Source organism: Manis pentadactyla, chromosome 1, assembly GCF_030020395.1.
Source record: "Manis pentadactyla isolate mManPen7 chromosome 1, mManPen7.hap1, whole genome shotgun sequence".
Lineage (NCBI taxonomy): Eukaryota > Metazoa > Chordata > Mammalia > Pholidota > Manidae > Manis > Manis pentadactyla.
Window position 1 is genome coordinate 18,659,200 of NC_080019.1, and position 20,906 is coordinate 18,680,105.

General features: G+C 38.5%; 1 protein-coding gene across 9 annotated transcripts in view; it reads right to left on the reverse strand.

Moving 5' to 3' along the window:
- The window catches only part of SLC10A7 (solute carrier family 10 member 7), a 251,904-nt gene extending 233,520 nt beyond the window's left edge, over positions 1 to 18,384 (reverse strand). For 3 of the 9 annotated variants that reach the window (XM_036888985.2, XM_057492959.1, XM_036888987.2), the window contains exons 1-4: positions 18,089 to 18,377; positions 11,819 to 11,901; positions 5,935 to 6,071; positions 992 to 1,067 (exon numbers count right to left, since the gene is read on the reverse strand). In XM_036888985.2, the coding sequence (XP_036744880.2) occupies positions 992 to 1,067; positions 5,935 to 6,071; positions 11,819 to 11,901; positions 18,089 to 18,188 (396 nt within the window). In that variant the 5' untranslated portion in view covers positions 18,189 to 18,377. Of the gene's footprint in view, positions 1 to 991; positions 1,068 to 5,934; positions 6,072 to 11,818; positions 11,902 to 18,088 lie in introns of those variants that run through there. The other 6 variants (XM_036888984.2, XM_036888982.2, XM_036888983.2 and 3 more) reach the window with 4 other exon arrangements.
- Between the last annotated feature and the right edge of the window lie 2,522 nt (positions 18,385 to 20,906).

Genomic DNA, 20,906 nt, shown 5'->3' on the forward strand with positions numbered 1-20,906 from the left:
TCAGTGGTTACCTCAGGAAAAGATGCTAAGAACAGCAGGAAGGTGGGATTATGAAGCAGCACAAGGAGACTTCTAAGGGAGATAGATATGTTCACTATCTTAATTGTGATGATGGTTTCACAGATGTATACATATGTCAAAACATCAAATTTTTTAATTTGTGCAGTTTATTGTATGTCAATAATAATTCAATAAACCCATTTTTAAAAAGAATATAGCAGATACTCAATAAATATTTTTTAGAATGAATAAAGTGGATGGAAATGAAAATAGTTGTTAAGAAAGCAAAATCCTAAGAATGAATTGAAGTGGGAATGCTTTTACCTCCCCTCATTCAACAGTATTATTTTTTGAATGAAAGAATGTAAGTAGAAAAGAAGCGAAAGCTGTTACAAAGCAAAGCTCCTCAGTAGGAAGTTCGAGTGCCTCTCACCCAGAGGAACTACCTGTACATAGCTCCTGAAATGGACAGTTGCTAATACAATATATTCTTGTACCACAAGCCCCTAACAGTTGAATAATTTATTTTAACACATCTTAGAAACTGACCTCATTTCTCCTTTTTATATAATCTTCACTTGCCATCAAACTTATACTGATCCCTTTTCCATGAATTTAGTTTATTACAAATTTCTTAAGACCTGAGGAATGGCCATCAAGGTGTCCTCAGCTTGTTAGTCTTGGATGAAGATTCCCTTTTCTTGGATTCCTTGTCTCCCAATTTTCCAACGAGGTAGAAAAAATACCCTCTCTATTTCATTCACCTCCCTTGTCTTGCTCACCTCTTTAAAGCCCTAAATTCCACTCACCTTCATCAATTTGAGCATCGTCCTAATTTATGAGTACAACCACCTCTTTCATAAGCTGCTATGGTTTTATGTTTTATGGAACAAGGCCCCTTCTTCACAAAATTAAATTAAAGAATAAAATAAATATAAAATAAAACCATAGCATCCACTTATATTTACATAAAGTTAGCTCAAAGACTCACCTCATTTCCACCAACTGCCTTGGTTAAAATCACAGCAGAAGACACGGGAGGAGGCATGCAACCTACTGTCTGCAACCTGACAAATAAAAGAAAATGTGATTGTAAATAGGTATTTTTCAATTTTAAATAGTTTTCACTGCATTCATTCTAAGATAGCAGACCTGAGTAAATGAAAATAGGAAAATGTTTATTGATGCACATGCCCTGTTGAGTTTGGATAATTCTACATAAGACAACCTGGCTTAGAAGATGTTGGAAATGTATGGGGAAGCTCTCATTCTATTCTACAGGTCTGGGCAATTTTATTTTTTTAAGTTATTTAAGCTCTTATTATACAATTCAAAAAACACAGTCAAGTTATAGTGATGTGACCATTGAAAGATAACCACAATGGTTAATTATCTTGTAAGAGTATATAATCTTGGGTTATTTTCAAGTATCTTTTCCTTACATTTTTTATTGGAAGTTTTTGGCAAAATATAGAACTTGAAAACCACTTCCAAAGATTGAACATATTTAACAAAACATAAGCTTACATTTTCTGATTCCTCTCTATAAAACAGCAATTCTCAAACTTTCACATCATAAAAGACATGTTCACGTTGTTGTAACATCCTTATACAATAGACATGATATGATCATAAACATCTTGGATTCAGACTCTCTAGTAAATTCTGGTATCTATTCTAAATTTAGCTTTTATTAAATTTTGTACATACTCCCCAGATCATGACAAAAAGACTATTTTCTTAGTTTAGGATAGAAAATTTACTGCATGACAAGAAAATGAAACTAGAAGTAATAAATCTAAATACTAAAGGTAAAAAACATTACTTATCATTCATACACACTCTGGAGGTAGTGAGTAGCGAGGCCGACTAAAGTAGAAAGTTCATACAGGGAATACAGGACACAGAGTACCTGACTTAAATATACTTTTAAGGGTATGATTACAGATGATTTCTATTCAATTTTGTAAGAATGTATTGTCTAAACTTTATGCAATGAATTTATATTACCTCTGAAATAAGAAAAAGAGGAAAACTTTTAATTCACTTTGACTGGACACATAAGAAAACTGATTTTTATAGGATTTACAACTCAATTCAATTCAAAATGGTTTTCAGGTCTATTTTCCTAAGTGATGCTGAAGTAATTTGTCCTATTATGTATCCCCAACCTCTGGGCCTTCCTCATGACAACCATTATCAACTAGTAATTACTGAGCATTTACATTCACAGTAGATGCTGTTCTAGAAACTCTACTCATTTATTTCTCGTAAGAATTTAAGGTAAATACTATTATTATTAACATTTAACTGAAAATGGAAGAAAGAAGTTAAGCAACTTGCCCAAACTCACAAAGCTGCCTACCAAAGATCAAAATTGTATTCTGGAATCCAGGGACAGAGACTTATCCAAGCCTGCTTGCCCAGCCCCTGTGCCTTCTGCCTTCCCTACCACCAGTGCTAGGGTCAGGGCCTCTCAGGTATTTTCCATCGTTTCCTCTCATCTGGCCCTTTCCCTTCTATGTACAAAGAAGCAGAGTTGTCCCTATCTTAAAAAAAAAGAAAAAGTCCCTAAACTATATATTGAATGCATCTGCTTTCTATAGGTAGGCTACTACACAAAAGTATATTTAAAAAAAAAAAAAACATTGACATTATTCCTGCCTCCAAGAATACTCAATAACAAATACAGATTACCGACAGCAAGATTTGTACTGATGCCTCCTCAAGACGGACTCCCGTGTTTTTTCACTGTGGCTCACCGCTGACCTTTAAAGAGTGTCCCACCCCCACGACCCACAGCTCGTTGTCTTCACTACCGTGCAATCTGAGGAGCAGAATGACCCTTCTGTTAGTGAAAGTATAACCTTAAAAGTAACCAGGGATCTCCTAACCACCAAGTCCAACATCCTTTTCCCCATATTCATTCTCTAACCCACCTCACTTCTCAAGGCGCTCTATTCTTTAGTTACCATGGTACTTCAGCACTGATTTCTCTCCTAGCTTTAAACCAGCCCATTCTGTTTTTGTTGTTATTGTTTTGTTTCTGGGGAGTGTTTTTGGCTGACTCTCCTGCCTTCTTCTCTATCTTATTTTCAAATCTTAATCTATAGGAATACTTACAAATTTACATTTCTAGCCCTAACCACCATACCCGAATTTTTAGCTGCCTATGAATGCCACCTCAAACTAAATATGTCTAATGTTGAATTTCTGTATTTTCTAAAAAATCAGTTTCACCTCTGAATCTACCTGAATCTACAGTCAATGGGACTGTTTCTTTCCTAATGATCCAGTTTGAAACTTTGGAGTTAAATGCAACTCCACTTATTCCTTCCTCCTAAGTCAACTGATCCCCACAACCAACTTTCCATTCTTTTCCATGACTGCTGCCATCACCTGCCTCAGATGCTTTTCATCCAAGTCTGGGTATTTATAAACACCCTACTGAACGGTCTCTCTACCTCCACAGTTACCCTTTAACAAAGCAAGGGAGGATGTGCTCAAAATACATTACTTCAACAACTTAAACATGATCCTGAGGTAGGAATCTCCAACTCCCTCAAGTTAACATACTAAGTGTGTACTCTCAATTTGGGGAGAGGAAGAGAGAAAAAGTGAGCTACAAAGAGCTTTCTCACACTTAGGCTAAGTGTGTAATACTTTAAGCCTAATATACTGAGGTGAGAACTGTATTTTAGCTTATTAAGATGGCCAGCCCTACTCTACTAGTAATATGCCCAGTATGATGCTATCAGATTAATCTTCTTTAAGTGACCATTTTTTAGCATGTTTTTGTCTTCTTTAGCACATTTAAGAACTCTCCATCATCTATGGATTCAGACCCAAACTCCTCAGCCCACCAATTCAGGCATTCTGCATCTTGGCCTTTGTGGAACTTTCTACCTTTGTATCCCACTACTGGCACGTTTTCTACCTCTCTACTTATGCATACATTACACTTGTTGAACTTCTTCCCCTTTAACCCCTTACCACTTTTTGTATTTCCCCATTTGGTTGATTACTGCTTTATATATTCTACGCCCTACACGTCCTACTGCACTGAAGTTCCCCGAATACAAGAACGATGAGTTATTATCTTCCTTGAGTGCCAACCACATGGCAAATACTTAGTAACTACTGGCTCTTCATACACATCATATACTGTTGCTCTAAAATGATTTCATCATATTTATATGTCATATTACATGTTTTGGTGAAACTTTATGTTCATTCTCCTAAAAACAATCTGGCCAAAACAGCAATGTTGATTTCCCCTCTTCTCCTAATCTGTTTCTCCCCAGCTAAGTAAATGATGCCACCAATTACCTAGTGGCTTGTACTCAAAAATCCAGAAGTCATCCTTGATTCCTCCCTGTCCTTCTCCTACATCCTATCCATATGTCCTATCTGCCCATAGGTTCTGAGAGCTCTAGTTTTAAAATATATCCCGCATACACCCATTTCTCTCTATTGAACCCACACTAGTCTCCAAGCTGGTCTAGCTTTCTCTCAGCCCCTCTACCACCCACTCTTCACATAGTAAACAGAAGAATCATCTGGAAATATAAATCATATCACTCCATCATTTAAATCCCTCCAGTAGCTTCCTGTAGCACTCAAAATAAAATATGAATGCTTTACCATGGAACTGCAAGGCTCTGTTGGACCTGGCTGCTGCCCACCTTTCCAACTCCACGTCACATTGTTCTTCCTCTATACCACCAGGCTGTGGCCATCACAGTCATTTTCCTGACCTTAGCACACCCCGGGCTTGAGCCTTCCTTAGAGTCTTTGTACATTCTGCTCCCAGAACCCCACAATATAAATTGATCATCACACTCCCCACCCAACCACTTTGAACCACTGTTTTACTTCACATCACTTATCTCCATCTTGATCATCTATTTATTTGTTTATTGACAATCATACCCCAAGTCTTCTCAACATATAAAAATAACTGGCACCTTGCTAATTTTGTTCACTGTTGTTTCTCCAACACCAGTAATACTCTTGGTACATAGTAGGAGCTAAACAAATGATTTGAAAAAAAGAATAAGTGATCTCAATTGGTATCCTCAACATTGTTATTAAACAGACAGTAAAGACATGATTATCCTCATTATATAGGCAGGGAAATTGAGGTTCAAACCTACTGAATGACTTGCCTCAGAGTCACACAGCAGGTCAGGGACAGGGCCAGAAAGCAGTTTTCAAGCTTTAAGATCAGTGTTTTAGCTATTACACCATGCTGCTAAAAGTTGGTTAGTTTTAAACCATGTGAAATAATTTTTTAAGTCGTTCAATTCTTTTAAAAAACATGGCAACATTTTTAATGGAAGAAAACTCTAATAAAAAATTTGTTAATTCAATTACCATATGAAACAAAACAGAACAAGTGAAAAGGCAAATCTCTGTCTCTTATATATATATGTATATTTTTTAATTTCCTATACATTTAAAAAATACATATTATACTCATCCACTCTGTGTATACATTTGGTAAGATATAGAATGTAAAAGTTAAAGCACCCCATTGACACCCCACATTCGGTACACATATGCATACAGATCTTACATCCTCTAGCTCCCTTCCATTTTTCTCCCAACACAACACTTTAAAATTCCCAGAAGAGCATCCATCCTAGGACCTTAAGATGAAGCATGATGGTATATTTTAAGATTCTGTTAAAAATCCTTTGATGAACCTCCTTAAATGAAACATTATCATTTTAAAGGGTATTTTATCATTTAAAAATTATCATTTAAATAATATTATCATTTAAACAATATCATTTAAATAATATTAAAAGTGTTTTTATTTCCTTATGAGATATCACACATAATCCCTTTCATATACAGTTGCTTCAGAAACAATAATGTCACTATAGAATGCCCCATCAACAGCGGACCCTTCAAAATATTTAAACGTACCCTTTCAAAAGCCATTCATTGATGGGTGTGATTGATAAAAGTTGAAGAAAAAGCCATATTGTTGCCGGGAAGAATGCAAGTGTAAAGATCTGAATGAAAAGATGCAGTTTTATATGCACCAAAGCACTGGTCAGCTCCTGCAAAAATAAAGGACACAAAACAGCAGAGGTAAGAAAACTGTTTCTGAAGAGAGACTGCTACTCAAATAACGTCATATGAGTTAGTTTTTAATTTGGATTTATTTTATAGCTCAAATTTTTATCTACGAGCAAGAGAGACTTTAAGAAAAAAAAAGTTACTCATGATGATGAAGAAGTGCTTTTATATAAAATGTCTGTAATATTCTGATTCCTTTCAAATGCACAAGCTACCCCAACAGCTCAGATTTGTAAGATGCTGAACTGGGACTAAGCCAAGTACCTTTACCTTAGTACAGGTTTGGGGATTGTTGACACCATCAACACACATGTATGTTTAACTACCTAAGAAAACAAATCATGTTTAAAAATTTCAGCAGGACCGATCACATCTTAATGAAATGGGATGATCTCTAGAGAGGCCTCACTTTAGCAAGACGTTATTAAATCTACACACAAATCATAACTTTAAAAAATGTTTTCCCCAAGGATATTCTACAATTCATAACAGCTTTTTCCTCAAAATCTACTTACTAGATTTCTTTGCTAACAGTTACTGAAGAGAAGCTATACGCCATGCCCTGAGCTTGTTACTTTATACATGTTATCTCACAACGGTGCCAGTAGGTGAATGCTGTTATCCCTGTTTTACTGAGGAGGAAAATGATGTCGGGAGCTACTATACAGTGAAGCTTGGAATCAAACTCATTTCTGGCCTGCTACCAAACTCATGCCTGCTTTTTCCATTGGGTCTCTCTGCTGTCCCAGGAGGGAAAATTTTTACATTAAACATGACAAACCCGTCACATGTTATGAGTCTCACAGCTAAAAAAAGACAACCAGTTAAACTCTGGGGTTCAAATATGTAGAGACTAACAAGCATGTGCATTTGAATTTCTTTGAGCATTGTGGTTATTCAGTTGAAATAAAATAAATTCAGGAACTAGAAGGAAAAGTACAGTCCTTTAAAACATTCAAGAGGTGGGTCCTTAAAGAACATTCAAAATGCCTGAGATATGCTGGTTATAAACATAGTAATGTTCCCTCTAGTTCAAGGAAGACATTCAAGAGATCCTCAGCCTCAGAGACACTAGCCAAAGTTTACCAGGTTAATAAGCAGCAGGTTAATGCAGACTCATTCACTGACCACCACTTTCAGGGGTCTGTCTCGTCGGCTTGCATCTCCCTGCGTGAAGACACACAGCAGGGCCAGTTTGACCACAAGGCATCTCTAATACATCTAGGGAACTTCTGGCAACCTGCATCTAATTTAGGGCAAATGGGAAACACTGGGCAGACCAGAAGTCAGGTCCATGGATCAGATCGCAGAGAACAGGAGCCATCCTTACACTATATCAGAATCTTCAAGTTCCACCCCAGAAGAAACCTGAGCACCAGCAGTTCCAAGAATTCTCAGTAGTCCTAAAACCAAATCCCATTCAAATATACTCAGAGGCATGTGATAAATACCAAATAAATATTTGTTTCTTTTTTAACTGTAATAAAATGATTAGCCAGAATGCAGTAACAAGGCATCTGCATATACTTCTGATAGAAATACAAAAAAAAAAAAATGACTTTTCTGAAAAATAATTTGGGAACATATATCAAAGACCATAATACAATTCACATTCTTAGGCCCCAAAATTTTATGTTTAGACACTTCTAAGGATATAAAAGTGCTTACAAGTATTTACATACAGAATTGATCATTATAACATCATCTGTTACCATAAAATCTGGAAACAATTTCAGTCCCAAAATGGGGAAATAATTAAATAACTTAAAGTATAACCACAGTGTTATAAGCTATTAAGAACCACGTTAACACCATGTTGACAAGGATGTGGGAATATAAGATCTCTCCCCCTCTGAAATAATAGGAGTGTAAATTGGCCAACCAATGGACAGCAATCTGGCAACTCATTCCTTCAATCAACAAACACTGAGAACAGGGCACCATTCTAGGTACTTGGAACATCAACTGCACATACCATTTGACTTAGCAATTCCACTTCTAGGAATTAGTACTTCATGTTATCTCCCAAATGTGGGAAATGATGTGTTTTTAGGTTATCCTTTGCAGCATTTTTAAATAGCAAAGCCTTGTAAATTACCTAGATGTTCATCAAGAGGGGACTAGTAAAATATATCATGAAGCATTCATAAAATGGAATAATTTTCAGCATACAAAAAGAAATAGGGGGGTTCTTTGTGTGTTGATATGAAACAATCTCCAAGATATGTGTTTTGAGTAATATAAGGCAGGATGGCAAGCAGTATAAAATACCACAGTTTAAGAGGGAAATACACATATATATGTTTTGCATAGAATATCTCCAGAAAGGTACACAGAAATTAACATTGGTTGTCTCCAGAAAAAAGAACTAAATGTCTGACAGAGGAGAGAAAGGAAGACTTCTCATCATGTATGCTGCTGTGCCTTTTGATTTATGTTCATAAAAGTAAATAAAATGTAAATTATACATATGTAAATAAGGAAAAAGTAAATAAAAATATTAAATTAGATGAAAAATTATTATTATACATGTCATATGGAAAAATAAGCTTGCATGTGAATATGTATGCAAGTATATATATAATTATATATGCATTTTTTAAAACATTTTATTTTTTAAATATTCTAAATACAAAACAGTTTTTAGAAAAAAAAGGACTCAAAAACACAGAGATGTTAATACTAGTTATCTTTATTCTTTCTAATCTTTCTATAATGGGCAAATACCACTTTCATAATCAGATAAAGTTATAAGAATAAAATGTATTTAAAAAATACTAGCTCACCTAATAAATGATTAGAAACAATTGACATTGTATCAGAATAAGGAACAGTAAAGAACCCAGCCAAGTGAATCACAAAGGCCTACCATATTGGGTCCTGAGGGGCCTCTTTACAACATGGAAATAACAAGAATGAAGTGTTCCTAAGGAAGATTTTCAAGACTATCAAGAAAAAGCCCAGTGTTATATATTTGCCATATCTTCTTTGCACACTGAAGATAAATTAAAGTAACATTGGAAAAGAAAAAGCAACTAAATACTTAATTGCAAAATACTCCACATATATTAATGTAGAATTTAGGGTCACATACCCAAACAGATGCCATCATGAATAATTGAGAAGTTGATTCTGCATGACATTTTGTTTATTCACATGTGGTACAGGTCAAATGCCATCAAAATAAATTTAAGGAGGTCCTCCACATACTGATTATACCAGAGTTATCACTGACAGCATCAAGAGCTGCTTAAAGTCAGGTGCTCTGAGGGGGACATAGAAATATTTTCATTACACACCAATTTCCCTTCTAACCCTTATCTGACCTTTATTTGATTCACTTTCTATGAGTCAGCCTCATAGCTCTGGGCTGGAAACAAGCAGCATGAGCCTATATGGTTTAAAATTTGCTATATTTACTTCTAAGCTAATGGAATTTCAAAAAATGACCTGTTTAGGAAAATAAGGAAAAGCCTCTATATTCTGCCTTAACCTTTTGTAGACCCTGAGCTCTTGCTCATCCTTTCTATTTTAGCACCAAACACAGTGCCTTTGCAGCCATATGCACTGGTAGGTATTTGTTTATGAGATTGGTCTTGCCACAGTCCATTAAGTGGCAAATCCTCTGAAACTGTACATTTGAATTAACTAAATATAAAACATATTTCAAGTGTGACCTTATTTCACTTCAATACAACAAAATTTCAGAAACCATTTCAATAAGTATTTCAAAAACTAGAAAATCAGAAGCCATAAAACTGAAGACTTAGCATTAAGTCTTCTTAGCATGAAGTATTAACACTGAGTTATAATAAATTCAAGTCAGAAATAACTTACTGTCTCCTGTAGGCAAAAATGCACTATTCTAAGATCTAATAAGACACAAAAATAGTATTCCCAGCTGAAATTAATTTAAGATTATTAACTAGAAAACAAATAACAACAAGACTGCTACCTCCTAACTTAAAACTGTTCAGTCGCCCAGGAAATTAGCAGAGCTTAGAGATGGTTTAACATTACACAATGATGCAATCTTGGGCATTTTAAGTTAATAGATCTTGAAAATGATTTAATGCTGTATTAGTTTGAAAAGGGCCTTGGATGGAGGAAATGGCTTTGATGGCTACTTAGATACCATGATAAAGCACAGAATCAAGTCATTTCATCATTAGATACAAATTAGCTGGATGACTCTAAAGGTTTCCTAGGTGCCTGCAAAAGAATTTTGGTCCTTAGAGAAATGCTGATAGCTGTGACATTCTTCTTCAACTCCTGCAGCCCACAAAGTTGGCTGCTTTACAGAAGAGCATTAAGCAAGAAGCTGAAGAGTGAGAGGATCAAGTCTCTCGCCAGATTTCCCATGGTGTAAGTAATAGCTGTAGCCTTTAAGCAGCCACCAGGGGACACAGAGCAATGTCTCAAGTAGAGGACTTGGGTAAGTCAACTGCTCCACAAAGGGCATTAACCAAGGCCAGCAGGAAGACCTCCAAGACCAGCCCAGCACCACAGGAGTGGCAAGTTTTCTGTGTCACTGGGCCCCCAACTGGTGAACCAATATTAGAACCACGGTGTTGACTGAAAAAGCCTGTGCCCTCTAAGCACTAATCATAGTCCTTTCCTATCAATACAATTTACCAAAATTAGAATTTAACATGTCTAGGAAATCCCATCCCAGGTCAGTTATTTCCAGAAGAGCAGGCAATCAGTGAGAACATTTAGGATTCTTGAGACACAGCACAGGGAATCCCACTTGTATCACAAATGCTCCAAAGAAAAGATCTATGCCAACCTGACAACTACAGAACAAACTAAGCAAAACCATATTTGCTCAGTGTTGCTGTAGTAGGATGGTCAAAGAAGGAGAGGTGACTAAATTGGGTCTTCATTCAAATCATAATTAAAATAAAAGAAAATAAACTTAAATAAGTAAAGGCAAGACAGGATTCTGAAAGAGAATTTTAACTTTTAAGGCCAATCCCCCTCCCCACAAAAAAAAAATCCCTACATACTAAGATTTCCCTATCTACAGAAGAGTAAGCACCTTAGAATGCCAACTTTAAAAACTATATAATTTCTTCAAAAGCAAATAGGTATTTTCATGTATTTTTTTCTTCCATTAGAAGTCAAAGAGAATCATAAATTCTACTCATTCCTCTCTTGGACTGTAAAAATGTCTGGATTTCTTTAATTGAAAGAGAATGCATGTTCAATGACACCTGGATCAGTAAATAACATCTTAATATATTTATTAACATGTAATAGATAGCCTAGCACAGAATATACTTTTTTTAAAAAGTACAGATTAGTTCAAAGTTACAATATAACAAGCATCACTTGAGCAGCCTGAGGCCTGGACAAAAGACAATACACAAAAGTTTTGGAACAAAAGATGATCCACAACTCAACATTAGCAACTCAAATGTGCCACAGCCTGTAACCACCATAGTTATCACCGTAATCTCAGGAAGACCGGAGTAGATGCTTCAGTTCAGTTGGCGTAAATCATCTGCATTAAAACCATACCCTCAGGGTCCATGCTGTTTTGACTATACAGTTTCTATAATATGTAGGTATTAAAACAAAAGTCCTTTACAGATGTCCAAGGTTACAGTGAAGCCTTCAGATGATAGCTACACAAAGTTTTACCAAAGGATTCTTAAACTTCAAAATAGTAAGTACAAATTAAGTTTTTCTCCCTGCTTTTCACATGCCCCATAGGTGACAGTACCTCCGTTTTTAATGATAGTCCACTATTAAAGAATATTGTTGCAACAGCAATGTAGGAGACGGTTATTTCTGGCTTCAGTGGTCCTAAAGAGAGAGAAATGAGTTTCTGTTAGATAAGAATGTCCAGCAGATAACTTGGTATTAAAGAAGAATCCATTGGAGGAGGACAAATAGTACTTTAAATCTTAGTATTGCCCTTATTATACTACCGTCCTGACAGAGTTAAGCATTTGCTGTGATGCAGCTATAACTCCAGAGAGGGTATTCCAGAGGGCAAGGATCATGGCTGTCTAGTTCAGCACAGTAGTCACACACCAGAAGAATAAAATCAAACTCTGCTCTCACACAGGAGAGCAGATAGGCACCATCCTTCAAGATCAAGTCTGAATTTTACCTGCCACTGTATCAGTGCTTAGATAGCAATCAAAATTCCCCAAGCCAAAAGAAGAGAATCAATGGTAGAAGGTCTCTTCTCCTTAGCAAATATTACTTTATTCCTTCTAGGATCCAGAAATAAAAACTTGTATTCATGCACATATTGAGTTCTGCCCAAGAGTATTCATTCTACAAATACTTACTAGGCACCGACTGTGTGAATAAGATAATGCATAGAGTAAAAGAATACTTAACAGTACGTTGTTAAGATTGTGAGTATCCTGAAGGTGTTCCAGGCCCTGAGCATCCTGTAGTGAACCATACAGGCCTGGTCCTTGCCTTCTGGAACATCCTGTCTGGAGTTAGGCTGACATCACCCCAGATGTGTTAACACTGTGAGGACCCTAGGGGTAACCCTAATATTTATTTATATTTATAGCATGGACCATGCACACAAGTGGCTTAAAGACCTAATGAGCTAAACAAAGAACAATATTCTTTTAAAAGATGTATTTCTGAGAAAATGCCACTTTATACCTGTATACCAGTGGTTCTCCAGCAGCTGCAATTTTGTGTCCCCCTGGATACTTGGCAACTTCTTGGAAAAAGTTTGGAAACTTTTTTGCCTGTTATAACTGGCATCTACTAGACAGAAATCAGGAATTCTGCTAAACATCCTGGAAGGCACAGGATAGCCTTTCCAACAAGAAAGAATGAGCAGGTCCAAAATGTCCATAGTGCCAAGGTTCAGAATCCCTGGCATATACCAACATTTAAAAATCTGAGATCATCTCATATTTGAATAGTGTCCCCCTGCCCCAAATTCATGTCCACTCAGAACCTCCAAATATGACCGTATTTGGAAATTGGGACTTTGCAGATGTAATCAAATTAAGATGAGATCTTACTGGATTAGGGTAGACCCTAAGCCAATGACTGGTATTCTATTAAGCAGAGGGAATTTGGATACAGTTGCACACAGAGGAAAGATGGCCATATGAAGACAGAGGCAAACACTGGAGATATAGTACCACAAGCCAAAGACCAAGGATAGCTGGCAACCACCCCAAGCTAGGACAAGAAAGGTTTCTTCCCGACAGCCTCCTGCGGGAGTATGGCCCAGCCAACATCTTGACTTCAGAAAGCTAGCCTCTAGAATAATTTCTGAAAAATAGATTTCTGTGGTTTTAAGCCATCCAGTGCATGGTAATTTGTTGTGGCAGCCCTGGAAAACTAATACATTCCCTTAAGAAAAATAACAGACCACAGGCACACCTCCTCCAGTCCCTGCAACCCACCACCGCACCTGTAGATACTGCTGAATCACTAAGACCAAAGTCAGGAAAAATCACACCATTCAGTAAAAAAATAGTTATTGAGCAACTACTATATTTTAGGCATTTGGGGTAGATAAGTGAATACAAGACACAAAGATCTCCTCAAACATTGCAATAACATCTTTCATAGACCTAGCATTTACACAACTCTTTTGCTGAGATCCAAAAAAAGGGAACAAAGGGGAGAAGGCGAGTGTACAAGACATTATACTTTAGGGCAGTAAAAGCTGTTCCAAAATGTAAAAAGAGGTACTTTTTTTATACCCCTGAGTAAATCTTTCTCAGCAGCTTACACTTAGAAATAATTTTGCCTCAATAATTGAGGAAGGTGATTCATGTGCAGATTTTAAATCAAAGAATTGGCTTGTTTTGCAAGTAAACACCTTCCAGGAATTTTAAACACCTTGTTTGTTTGTTTTGTTTTCTTACTCAGATCATTTTTACTCTCCTCCAATCTCCTGCTTGTTAGGAGACCTTATTCTTGTCAACTGTGCTCCTGCCCACAATGGTCTCCTAGAATTTCCATACAGGATGGGTTAGAATTAGCAGTGTGGTCACAAATGAGACCTCGGGGACACGTCCAAAGGGGCATCTCTGTAACAGGCACATGGTATTTACTGAGAGTGCATGTTTCTTTGGGGCAACTAAAGCATCTACCTAGCTGGCCAACAAATACATATTTTAAGACGCTAACTCTTCCCACACTCCACACATACATACATCAGTTCACATGATAACTGTTAACTAATTGGGATACTTCATAAAATGATTCCTAAGCTTTAATATTTGAAATCCTAGAGACAGGGTATTCTGTCTTTTGCGTTAGGTGCACATCCAAATAACTCTAATCTGTGAAAGGACATGATGAGGATTTTCCAGGGCTGTCTATAATACGCCTTTTAAAAAGGGAAGGAGGAATTCTGAGTTGGAGAAACCAAAGGGCCCTCTGAGAAATGATCAACTAAGATGTTAATACATCGCCCACATTGGGAATGCGGAACTAGAAGTCACACAGGGCTGAAATTAAAACTTGGTAAATATTTGCATGGAGGTAAGAGTTGAAACTAGGATATAAAAATGATATTTGGCTCCTCTCCAAAGTAATGATTACATCCTCCATGTCACCAGAATTACCGGATTCAGATCTTAAGATGGTTATAAAGCTCAAAGTAGAAATAGAAGATTTAACTTTTCCTTTAAACAAAAGCAAAAAATGCTTACCAGTGAAATGGAATGGGCTAGAAAAATCAAAAGAAAAATTGGCCATAAAATCTAAAGTAATTTTTGGGCTGCACATACAATGCTTTTTAATTGGGTGAGAGGGGAAGGGAGAGGAGGGGAGAAGAAAATGATCTGGAATGTTTAAGAATGCAAGGAACTACTACCATTTCATAAAATACTCATCACTAAGCAAATTCCACTTCTAAACCTAACCTAAGATATTCATGCTGATACACTTAAACTTATAGCGTGTGTCTGGTTATGTTTTCTTACTGGGAAAACAAAGCAGTTTCCTTTTTAGGACTTAAGTCTTATTAATGGCAATAATTTAAGTTCAGATATGGGTAGAAATGAGAAATTTGCTCTGTGCTTCCAAAGAAGTAAACCCTTCTCTTCCCGAGAATGTGGGTTCAACACAGTGTTGAACCCAGGTAAACTCAAAGGTGTGCACAGCTCAGGGCTTCTCCGGTGGCAACAGAACAAATGACTGGCACCTCAGAATCTACTCATTTATATCTACTGTGGGCTCTTTCTTTTTAACCTTCTCCTATATACTTAAAAATGAAATGTAACTGAGTAAAAAGAACAGGGGAACAAGAATAAAATTTTCTATGCTAGTACCTGTTATACTATTTCCCGTTTGGAATGTCATTTAACTTTTCTAATTTGAGGGCTCCCACATCTATAAATTTCCTGCCACACATGATTCACCAATTGGCTATAAAGATTGTTTTTAAAAGGAGGTCCAATCATAGGTGTGATACTTTAAGGTAGAAGTCTTACACTTAAACATAAGAGTGTAATCGTTCAGGCACGGATCCAGGTAAAGGTATAGTAAGCATCTGAATAAGCTGAAGGCTGACCAAGTTGAAAACTGTCTAGAAAAACTGTTCTTCTGAACATGTTCAGTCAGTGTGAATACATCATCACATTCCCTGTGTACGGAGGCAATAAGCAAAACTTTGACTAAAAATTTTAGGTGCTTTACACCTTTCTAAAGAGCTGGATATAACAAAAATATTTTCAGCAACCGTTCCTCTCCTTGTTCCTAGATTTTTGTTTCAACTAGTGTTATTTAAGTAGTATTTGGAGATTTGTTTTTACTTAAGCTGCTTTACAGGTGGGAAGGTCAATTAAAGCTCAACAGAGGTATCAAGAACTTGCCTGATGCCCTATATAGGAAATCCCAAACAATTATTTAACCTTTGTTTTTAGAAAAAATAATTTCTACACGTGGACAGCTATCAAAGAACTCAAATTAGTATATTGTTGTCTAAAATTAGCTGATTCTGCTCTGCTCCTTCCAGCTAAAAATCATGGCATGAAAACATGTGTATTACTTAGAATCCTTTTTTGTAATAATTATTCAATTTTCATGATTTTTTGCCAAAAAAAAAAATTTGTATGGATTTTGAAACTGGTATGAAATAAGGGAGAGTCCTGGTCTCCAGTACTTCCTCTTCCCTAGGCGGGCTAACCTAACCTAGAGGGAGTCACCTGGCCTCAGGTCTCAGTATAGTGGATCTTCAACTATAAAAGCAGCATTTTGACTTAAAATACTATAATGGTTCTTTTCAGCTCTTAACATTCTACTCTTTTATAATTAAAAAAATGTATTATACTAGATTAAAGGCATAAGGACTAGTGAAAATTGGAAACAATATTTCTAAGACATAATATACCACAACTTCAAGAAGCAGAATCCAAGGGAACAAATTAAGAGTATATAATCTATCTCACACATGCCACTGCAGGAGAAGCTGTAGAGAAATGATTCAGCATTCAACAACCCCTCTTGCCACAGAGCATCCTGGGAATATAAGATAAAAGGTATTTTACCAAACCTAGCCCCTGCAGATTAAAGATAATACATCACTTACAATTTCACCTTCACACTGATCAAGTAAGAAATCTAACACCAGGAGCTATAAAGTTTGCTAGTGAAGCTAGTTAAATGTGTGTTCCAGATCACCACAAAGGCACTCTCTAACTTGATTTCTGACTGGACAGCTAGCTCCAAGAATAGCAGGTACTCACTTGACAGGACCTGAAATACCAGCATTCACAAGTTTCCCAAAAGCTCACAGAGAAGCTCTGTCAAAGAAGAAACTGGTATCTTCAGAAGAAGAAACCATAAGAAATAACAGCTTTAGTCTTACAGTTACATATTCTACACGTCGTATTAAATTGAATATGAAAAAAAGAACATTAAAAAAGTTTTAATCCTGGCAATCTTTGTTCAAATAATACCTTTAAAAATATTCCCTAAAGCTACTTCTAAATGGAGGAATTGAGGGTAGAAGGTAAAGGAACCGTTCTTCTGAGAAATCATTTCATTCACTTCCACCGTGTTTTAACAAAAAGGTACAAATAACTTCAAATATCCCCCTGAGTACTTCCTAACATAGAAAGATTGTGTGTGCTCACTTCTGTCCTTATTTGTCCCTGTCGTATCACTGATGTATTAAACTTGTCAATAGCTTGGAAACTGACAAAAAAAGGTTAAAAAAAACAGTACTGAAGAAATGCAAACAATATTTATGAAAAGTGGGATATGATTGTCTAAGGGTGGAAAGAGGGGAGACATAAAAACTCATGACATTTCCAGTCATTTTCAAGAATACCACCTCCACATCACAGGGCTCTCGGTATTCCAAGGTTTGAGCATGATTTTAGCCCGCCTCCATTTCCTAGCCAAAATACACACTACTTATCGTCTAACACTGCCCGTATCTATTAGCCTGCTAGTGTAGCAGCTGAGTCCCGGCAGCACACGGAAGTAGTGCCTGTAATGAAAAAGTGCAACGTGTCAGTCGGCTTGGGAATTTCTGGTTTGGGAGTTTCTGAAGCAACAGCAAATGCAGCAAATAATCCCTCTCCAAAACGTGGGCCACAAAATCTGAGCTGGAGAAGGAATGGGTGTCCCTTTTTCCTTTTCTTCCCCCAACTTCTAAAGGGAGGGTGGGGCGGCAACAGGCAAGGTAATGGTGTCCACACAGATAAGGAACTCCTGGCAACCTAGCGTCCCTTGGGATAGGATGCTACTTTGGAGGCAAGAAGAGTGAGTTTCGTTCTCAGTAACCTCACTCCTGAACACTAAGGATACTTAATGATTGTTCGCGCAAGGTAACCTGCGTTCAGATGCCTTTGTCCCATTCCTAATTACAAATCTTCTCTGGGGCTGGCAAATTAAAAAATCAGCAAAAGGGCCAAAGGACACCCTGGGCTGGTCGGTGCCCTTGAGAGAGGCAGATACTTCCCAGTTACGGTCTCCCCTCCTTTCCAAGACTCTCAGATTAGTTCTGAAGTGGTGCAGCGTGCAGAGGTGCGGCACTTACCCCCGTTCACCCCTACGGACGGCTCCAGTTTAGCTCCGGCGATCGCCAGCACTATCCCCATCATGAACCATTCTTTCCTCATTCTCTCCAGCAGCCTCATGTTTGTTAGGGTGGGTGGGTTTTGTTTATTTGTTTGGCTTTTTTTCTTTTTAAGCTGCTATCGCTTAACCCCCGGGGCGTCTCCACGCTTTCCACTGTCCCTCCGGACATGCAGCAGAGCAAGTCAATTTGCCACTTGTAAACTGAAGACCAGGGGGTTGCTCGGCTGGCTTTGAGGCGGGCTGGGAGTAGTAGTATCCAGTGACAGGAAAGGCTCACTGAGCGCCGCCATCACTACCACGGGCCTCATAATAGACGCGCAGACACCAGCGAAGCACCGGCTGAGGCTTCCGAGCGCAGATGCTCTGAGGTGGAACACGTGGGCCAGGTCTGCCAGCGCAGAGAGATCGCGTGGGGCTGACAGACGCCACCGCCAGGACCTGCGGAACCTTAGGAATGACTGGAGCGGAGAGCGGTGCGAGGTGCCATGATCACCTGGCCTTACCAAGCGTCCCGCCCCAAAAATCTTTAGGCACAGCCGCCAGCTCCCCTTGAGCATATCCACGGAGAAACCCTCTTTTGTTTCACCTTAAGCCTGCGGGAAGGTCTAGTGTGAGTCTGGGGCAGGGATTTCTCCGTCAGCAGCTTCGGCCCGGGCTGCGGGGTTTTTGAGGCGCGCTTCTTCAAGGCATTACGACGCTTCCCCGACGCCGGCGATGACGCGTGCGCCGGGGAAAGGGGGTGCCGTGGTCTGGCTCCAGATTCGCAGCCGGAGTCCCGGGAGTTGCGAGCGCTCCGAGGTCGGTGCGGGAAAGTGGCTCTCTCGTTGGGAGAGGAATATCCGTGGGATGGGTTAAACACGGTGCCGAGCCGGGGCCCAAATCCTCAGGAACCCCGCCTTCCCGCGTCCGCTGCAGCCCGGGGAAGCCGGCAGGACCCGCCAGGTCGGTCGCCTGCGGCTGAGCGCTGGGCCCTGATTCCCCTCGGCTGCACTGGACCCCGGGATTGCGGAATTCTGCGAGGATTCAAACCCTATTGGGAGATGGGGACCAGGTCTTCCTTTGCGGGTGGTGGGTGAGTGCTCAAGTTCCCTCCCAAAGAAGCTGAAGGTGCGCGGACTGGGGCGGGGGCGGGGGGGAGGGGGGCGCGGGTCTGAGCTGGCAACTCGGGAGGGTGCGCGAGTGCAGCAGGACAACTGGGAAGGGGATTGGGGACCCAAAGGCAAAAGTGGTAGGGGGGCTCCTGCTTTCCATTGCTCGCCTGCTTGATTCTCTGCGTTCCCCGGTTTCTAACCTGGAAGTGTTTTCTGACAACCAGTGAGTATTATGAATGGACTTCTGACCCACTGACCGTACAGAAGCATGAACTCCCCATTATGCACAAAAACATTAGTAAATAAATATTGCGTGACATTTTGAAGTAGTTTGGTATCTACAATTTAAGTGGCTAACTATGAAATCTAAGGTTTGGAAGGGACCGGATTGTGATGACAGACTTTAGTTCTGAATTTATTCAGAGTGAAAGAGACTCATCCTGTAATTCCCTCTGTTTAGTTAGCTTTATCTTGATGACATGACTTGCTGTCCAAAAACTAAGCGGATTTATGCGGTTGTGTTACCAGTTATTGGTTACAGAGTGTCATCTAATTATACATAAGGCAAAATGACAAAAAGTGGGTCTCAAGAGTAAAAAGAACTTAAGAGGAAGACACCAATGAAATTAAACAACTTAACCAGAAAAGAGAATGAAAGCACAGGAGGTGTGATAAAGTCTGATGTTAATTTTCAGGCAGTCAGGAGATAAGTGGAAATACATGAAAGATCATTTACAGCACAGTTTATTTTCTTAGAGTAATTTCTTACTTGGTTTAAGAGTAATACTTCTCAGGCTTTGAAGGTAAGCTGTTGTATTAAAAAAATAAGTAAACATTAGGCTTACAGAAATTGAGCCACTTTGACTTTATAGCTGTTTGCAATTCTTATTTACTAAGAACTCTTTGATCTGTTTAGAGGAGAATCTACTGGAAAGGTGTTTTGTTTTGTTTTTTAATGGTACTTCAAGGAAAATAGGGTGCCCTGTGAATTCTGTTATGTTAGGTTAAGGCCTAATTAATTTCCCATGGCCTCTTGTAACAATCACTAAAACTGGATGTTTTAAAATAATAGAAATTTATTCTCTCATAGTTCTGGAAGCCTAAGTCCAAAATCAAGGTGTAAGCAAGTCCCTACTTCCTCTGGAAGCTCTAGGGAGAGACTCCTTGCTTGCCTCTTAGAGCTTCTGCTGGTTGCCAGTGTAACTTGGCTTTTGTTCATGGCCCCGTCAGTCCAATCTCTGCCTCTTGTCTTCACATTGTATTCTCCATTTGTCTAGCTAGTGGCCACATCACTCCAGTCTCTGCATCTGTCTTCACATTGCTTCCTCCTTTCTTTTCTTCTCTTACATGTGTCTCTTATACAGACGTGTCATTGGATTTAGGGCCCACCCAGATAATCCAGAATGTACATCTGCTATCCTTTTTCCAAATTACGTGACTATACTGTGTTGAATAGTATCCCCAAATCCTCATGTCCACCCAGAACCTCAGAATGTGATCTTTTTGGAAGTCATGTCATGGAGATGTTCACTAAATGAGGTTACACTGGATTAAATGAGCTCTAAGTCCAACGACTGATGTCCTTATAAGGATGTCACATGAAGGTACATGAAAGAGACACGAAGGGGAGAACGTCTTGTGAAGGTGGAAGCAGAGATTGGAGTGACGTGTCTGCAAGCTGAGTAA